The sequence below is a fragment of the Atta colombica genome, unplaced genomic scaffold (assembly GCF_001594045.1).
Source record: "Atta colombica isolate Treedump-2 unplaced genomic scaffold, Acol1.0 scaffold14, whole genome shotgun sequence".
NCBI classification, from domain to species: Eukaryota; Metazoa; Arthropoda; class Insecta; order Hymenoptera; family Formicidae; genus Atta; species Atta colombica.
Genome location: NW_017259228.1, coordinates 884,136 through 890,815, shown reverse-complemented (window position 1 = coordinate 890,815; position 6,680 = coordinate 884,136). Strand labels below are relative to the sequence as shown.

The 6,680-nt window shown below is 35.7% G+C and overlaps 1 protein-coding gene across 1 annotated transcript in view; it reads left to right on the top strand.

Annotated features, from left to right (window-relative positions):
* Positions 1 to 2,148, top strand: part of LOC108684729 (prickle-like protein 3) — a 16,766-nt gene extending 14,618 nt beyond the window's left edge. The window contains exons 6-7 of the mRNA XM_018189192.1: positions 454 to 872; positions 1,549 to 2,148. Of these exons, the coding sequence (XP_018044681.1) occupies positions 454 to 872; positions 1,549 to 1,802 (673 nt within the window). The 3' untranslated portion in view covers positions 1,803 to 2,148. The remainder of the gene's footprint in view (positions 1 to 453; positions 873 to 1,548) is intronic.
* Positions 2,149 to 6,680: the final 4,532 nt, after the last annotated feature.

The following is a 6,680-nucleotide window of genomic DNA, read 5'->3' as shown; positions in this document are numbered from 1 at the left end:
TAATTTTATTTTTTTTTTTTTTAATAAAATTATTAATGAGCTCCTCCATATTTAATTATCGACCATTTCACAATACAATGTCGCAATATAATTTACGTTTTTGATTCAGTGTAGATCGAAGATAACTTTTTAAATGTCTTAAATAAGAAAATCAGCTTTTATTCGAACAACTTGAAGAAGTTGTAGAAGCGTTGAAAAGAACGCGAATAAAGTTTACGTATTTTGATACAAGATATCTCAGGATTGTCACATAAAAATTGCATTACATCCTTCAAGCAATGCAGTGGCATTTTTTGTATGTTTGTAATTTCTACATTATGATTTTTAATTTCTAAATTTCTCCCCGACTAAATATCATACAAATATGAAATTCAGTATATAGAATACTCCATACCAATCATACTGAAGTCACTGCTCATGATTAACACATAAATCGCAATTATAATATTGCAGGCTGATGCAAGCGCGGGATCGGGAGCCTTTGAGATGCATCCAGAATTGCACACCTACTCACGCATCAAGTATGCCAGAACTGCCACCACCTCCGCGGCCATCGTCGGGAGCATCGGCATCAATATCAACATCGACCGCCGGCGCAACGTCCGCCGGCGTACTGTCGCAAGAGCCGGCGACGTCACCGGCCAATCCCGGGATTGGAGCCAGCCAGACGGATCCGCCGACGCCAACGTCGAGACGCGTGCGATTCCAAGGGGATCTAGATGTCAACGATCACAGCGCGACATCGCGCATCCCTCTCTCGCCAACAAACGATCGGAATTCGTCATCATCGCCCTCGCCCACGTCGCTGTCGAGAGCAAACGTGTCACGATCAAGAAGTCTGCAGCCCGAGGAAGTCGCTAGCACGTCTTGGGGTGCGTAAAATCTTTGTCTTTAGAAAAAAATGTATGGATGATTTATATTTTGATGGATGATTTTTTTTTTTTTTATATTCCTATATAAAAGTCAGTATCATGCGATAAGATGGATCTTTTGATTCAGTGTATGCCGCTTCGGGGAGCAAAGGCCACATAAAAAATATTCCACAAAAACTTAAAATTTCCGAAGTTCTAACGGTAAAACAGCGAACGGAATCGGAGACCTCAAGATTCGACTGTAGTTGAAACTGGTCACTGACCTGAAAATAAGACTTATAAATAAATATTCAAAAATTTAAATCTTTAACATTACCTTAGCAGCCACAGGTGTTATAGAATATGTCGTTATAGAATATGGAGGAAAAATTTCAAAATCAATCAAAGATTAAATCAACTCAGTTTTATAATTCTCATAATTAGGGTAAGCTCATCAAAAAATACGATTAAGATTTTGAAAACGAAATCCACAACCAGGATTATCTCGAACACTCATTTTGATATAAAAATAACCCGTAATATATATAAAGTTAATGGCCTTACTAAAATTCGATCTATTTATCCTTCATTTTTTAAAGAGAAGTAAATTAATATCTTAATATTTAAAGACTCTTATCTATGTCAGCATCCTTGTTAAATGAATTCTGTTCTTATTTACTAAAACATATCTTTGCAGGAATGGCAAGCACGTCTAGGTCGAGAATGGACGGCGAGGATGACGACGCCGAGAGCTGTTGCTCGACGTGCAGCTCATCCAGTAGCTCGGACGAGGCCGCGGCTTACGCACTACCACCACGACGAGCCTACGGCGGCGTCCGGATTTCTTACGTGCCAAACGACGCAGTAGCGTGCGCGCGAAAACGCGCGCCCGCTTCCTCGTCGTCATCGAATCAAGCTCAGAGAGACACCGAAAAATGCATCATATCTTGATAACTCCTTCGGTACTCTATGAGTTTTGACCTCGTCGTTATGATAATTAGGAGGACTACAAACATACGACGTTCGAGAAAGAGTTCCTACGAAGTGGATGCACTTTTCGATATCTTTCAAAGCGTTGTCGACGCCTGCAGCATCGCAGCACGTCTTACACGCATGCCAAACATATGGTCGTGTACGACAAATTGAAAATAATACTCATTTCATTTCTGTAAATATTGTAAGCTCTCTTCCGGGGCACGCGATCGTTAGCGAGCCGCCACAATCCAATGATCGCATCCCTTTATTTTTAATACCCTATTAATGTATTTGATAATAATAATAATGATAATGATAATAACCTTGTGTGTTGTCATTCACATTTTACCTGTTACGAAATAAAAATACAACAACAATATCCGCTGTTATTTATGTTATTATTGTGAATAACTGCAACTATCTATTCGTGTGCAGAACCGAAGCTGTTTAACGTAAGTATACCTTCTAATTATACAACATTATTCTCTCATAGCTGTATTCGATTGTTTATCATTTATCTGTGCGATGATGCGATAATCACTCTCGTCAAGGATCATTTTCTTAAACGGTGAAAATTCTAGGCAACATGATCATTATGAATGATAAACTGCAATGCAAAATTTCATTATATAGCTTATTTCGGTAGAAAGTATTCTAATACAATTAAATATATAATTATTTTTCTTCGGAATTATACAAGGCATGACATTAATTAATTTCACTCTTCTACTTTATCAAGCAAGATTATTAGGCAATATATATATTAAGTTCTTGAATTTTTTAATTAATAGAAAGTAAATGTTCTCTTTTTCTTTTTTTTTTTAAATTAATGTATAGGAGAAACTGATTTAATTATATTCAAATTACTAATGCGGAAATCGCTGCATTATTTGTGATTTCTCCACCACGAATCTAGAAACGAGGAAGAATGCGGCGCACTTGTTTTCAATTTGGCTGAACAAATCGATCGTTCACTTTCATATTTAGAGCGGTATGGAAATCTTCAAGTAAAAGCGGTGGGACAAGAGCGAAAATTGAAATTACGGTCGAGTGACGGAAAAAGCGAAAGTAGTAACCCCTCTTAGGGAATCATTCACAGCGTTAGTTCTAGCTCGTGGAGATACTCGTGCTTTCTCTCATCTGGTGAGCACATTATATGCTCTCGGCGAGAGATTGCATCTGACAGCGTGTCAAAATTCTAACCTTTATTAGGTCCTCGAATTTTAGATTTGGAATCTTTCGAATGATGGTTATTAGCATACGCATACTTACGATCATGCGTTTTGAATTATGTCAGTCTCGTTGAACGATAGAAACATCTGAAAAAGGATCTGATAAGATCTTTGATGAAGACAGGTTTATCTTGTGAACAGATGATTGTTTGTTTTTCTTTTCCCTATCCATTCTTCTTAAGATGAAGAAAAAAAACTTATCTCTTTTTTTGTCAAATGTTATCAATTACGTTTCTAAATTTTTTTAAGAATATTGAGAAAGATATTTCTAATTATATTTACAATTTTCTAAATAACAAAATATAATTAACTATGAAATTATTTAATACATATTTTATAATTGCAAATTGTGTAACAGTATCTTAATGGATATTTTCAAAGAAATTGATGCTACAAGAAGCTGTTCTCTTAAGATTTACATATCTTGAATAAGTGGCTATAGATCTTGATTAAGACGAGATTAATGGGCGATTGGAATGTAAGTATTCGTGTACACCGTAATTTCGATACAACGTAGCAAGATTTCAAGAATTTTTTTATTTTATGATTCAATATCCATAGAAGGAGCCAGGTACTCAATCTCTGTTACAGATATTTAATTCCCACATTTAATCATAACATAGACTTTCATAAGCTATAAATCTTTACATTTTATACATGAACAGAAATAAGAAAAAACAAAACTAGGTAAAAAGTAATAATGGCGGATAGTGGAGGGAATTATAATATAAATTGGATTATAGGGCATGTATTATGGAACTATTAAATAAAATATGAACATACTGTTGAATTAATCCTAACCGGAATTTATTTGAGACCTTATTCTCGAAAAATATTGTTTATATATGAAAATATAGCTTTGACCAAGAACATTAACTACCATATTAACCGTTATTTAGTTTTAGTTCAAAAATTAATTTATGGCATTTGCCGTGATTTATCTTTATTCTTTGTTTCAAAAATCCCGTAAACTCATTATAATATTGATAGAAAACAATACAAAAAAATTTTAGATTAATGAAAATGCAACGTATACTAACACTAAGTATTGTATTTTCGTACATTCTTAGATGCAATATTTTTTGAAAATACGGTTCTTGAACAGTTCATAATGTACATGTCCAGTTAAAGTCTGCATTCCAAAAAAACAGAAAGTACATATTCGGCGTAATTTGATAAATACAATATAATCTTCCAGTAAACGAGATTGGATTGAAATGAATTCAAATTTTCAGAAATATTGATTCACGAATGTTAAAATGAATGCTTTTCAATTCTGAATGCATTTTTATTCATTTATAGGAATTGCATAGAGCATATCTCTATGCTCTTCAATCTAAAAGTAATATTAGCTTTTTCTAGCACTCAAACACAATTGTGAATACTGTTCAATTCAAAATTTTGAATAGGAAATGCAATTTTTCAATCCATTAATTGCATTCGAAAAAAATTTCAATCCATTTAATCCATTCTCGTTTGCTGGGTTGACAATCATGAGAATTTTTCGAAATGCATCACAACTAAAATACATAAAAGCGCATAGTGTGATTGTTAGGTAAGGCGCTGGAAGATTTAGCAAACACCACCTCTACGCGGAATGCAGTTCGACGCGCCTTTCTTACGCCGCGAAAATTAGTATTGCCGCGTGTATGTGTGGCCGCGATTATGCAACTATCGCGTGCGCGCGAAACAAGATTTCCGAGCGGTAGCTCGCTAATTATGCGTCCGAAAGAGAATGCGCGATGTGTGCCTAATCTTGACAAAATGATTTTACGATTTTACGATTACCGAAGAAACGGGACCGAGTCGCATAAGGTGCTTTGCACCGTTATTCGAATTCCTTCGCAGGGAGAAACATTTAGATTTGCATTCTTTGGAAAGTTTTAATGGAAATAAATTAGTACAATTAATTTTTAATAATGTATTAATTAATGTATTTTCAATACACTTAATTTTTAAGTTACCAAAAACTTATATTTTATTAACATGTATATTGCATTAATAGTTGTTTCACTTACGGTTAATTAAAATGTCATTCATGTCCGTAAAGTAAACTACAAAAAGTGATTTAAAGAGATCCTAAAGTCGTCTGCTTTACCGACTAACGCAATAATTTTTATATAACAATTAGTTTTTTCTTGTCAATGTGTCGCACGGTAAAACAGCGATTTCGTCCAGGCAGTTCTCCAGGAATTCGGACTTCATTTTAAGATTCTCTTAAGATTAGTTAACAGCGCTACTAAGAATGCATATAATCTTTTCTTAAAGGAATAAACGCTGAGAGGAAAGTGTTTAGTACTATAATTGCATAGTAAAATAATTACGGTTAAAGAGCTCCATTTTTATGATCATTACTGCTGTAATGTTAATAATAATAACCATGTACATATAATAAATAGTTCTCTCAAACGCGAACATATTTAACTATAAATTATAATAATTTTAAATATAGTAAAATATCAAGACATAAATGGTAAGATAAACATTATTATTCAGCAAATGCAATCGCAATTATTATGAACATAATTATTTCTTTACAACACTATATGGTAATAACGATTAAAAAAATATGTTCAAAAAACTAAAGATTTTCAAGCAGTGTATATATTTGCATGATTAAAATAATATAAATATATAGTGGTCTCAAAATGACTACAAATTATAGTTAAATTATGATAATTGCCATTTTTGTCTCTCAATATACATTCTTGAATTGGATATGTGAACGACGTAACGACCACACTCTCTAACGCGAAGACGACATTCTCTTTGGTAAGGAAAAAGATCTCGATGTATCATTGTTGCGGATTTACGATCCATGAGATCACGCGTGTAAAAATACAGAATAATAATCCGCTGTTATAATCTCCGCAGTCCATTCACCGCAGTGCTACTCGTTACTCGTGTGATGGATGTGGCATACCACGTACGTATCGGATCCGCGCCGTTTCGCGGATCTGCCGCGCGGTATTCGCGATTGATCGATGACACGTAATACGCGCGCGATCATTACGATCCCGACCCGATGAGCGAGCGAGACGGGCGCCGATCGATCGGCGGTGAAACGCGCTTGCGGGGCAACGGCGGTGAATAGGAAGGACGACGTGCCTCCGTGACTTCTCCTCGAGGCCGACCGAGGGAGAGGCCGCATTCCGAGCCATGCACGGGAGAAAGCTCGTGTGCGCTTAGCCTGCGGGACGACAGGCAAGCCTTCGGAGGTCGAATGAGCGAGCGAGTGAGCTTTTCTCTTTCTCTCTTTTTCTTCCTCGCATGCTCATTCGCACTCGTAACACGCCGACGAAATTTCACGGCTCTCGATCGAGAACGCAACGTGCCGCATCATTCGTCGATATGTCGCCGATCGATGTGTTGCGAACTGATCGTATCATGAAGCATTGTGAAATTCCTCTTTCGCATCTCCCTCGTGGAGGTATTTGTGGATAGCATAGATTTTCTTCCTCTATTTGTAATATATCTCCGTTTATGAGTGTAGGATTATTTATTTGGTTCTTTATTGTACAATTCCAAGCCTTGATGCCGTTAAATGGAATCAAAGTCGAACAAAATCAAAAAGAAGATAAAATCCAATCCATAGCTGTTTGCGACTTGTCAAAAAATTATG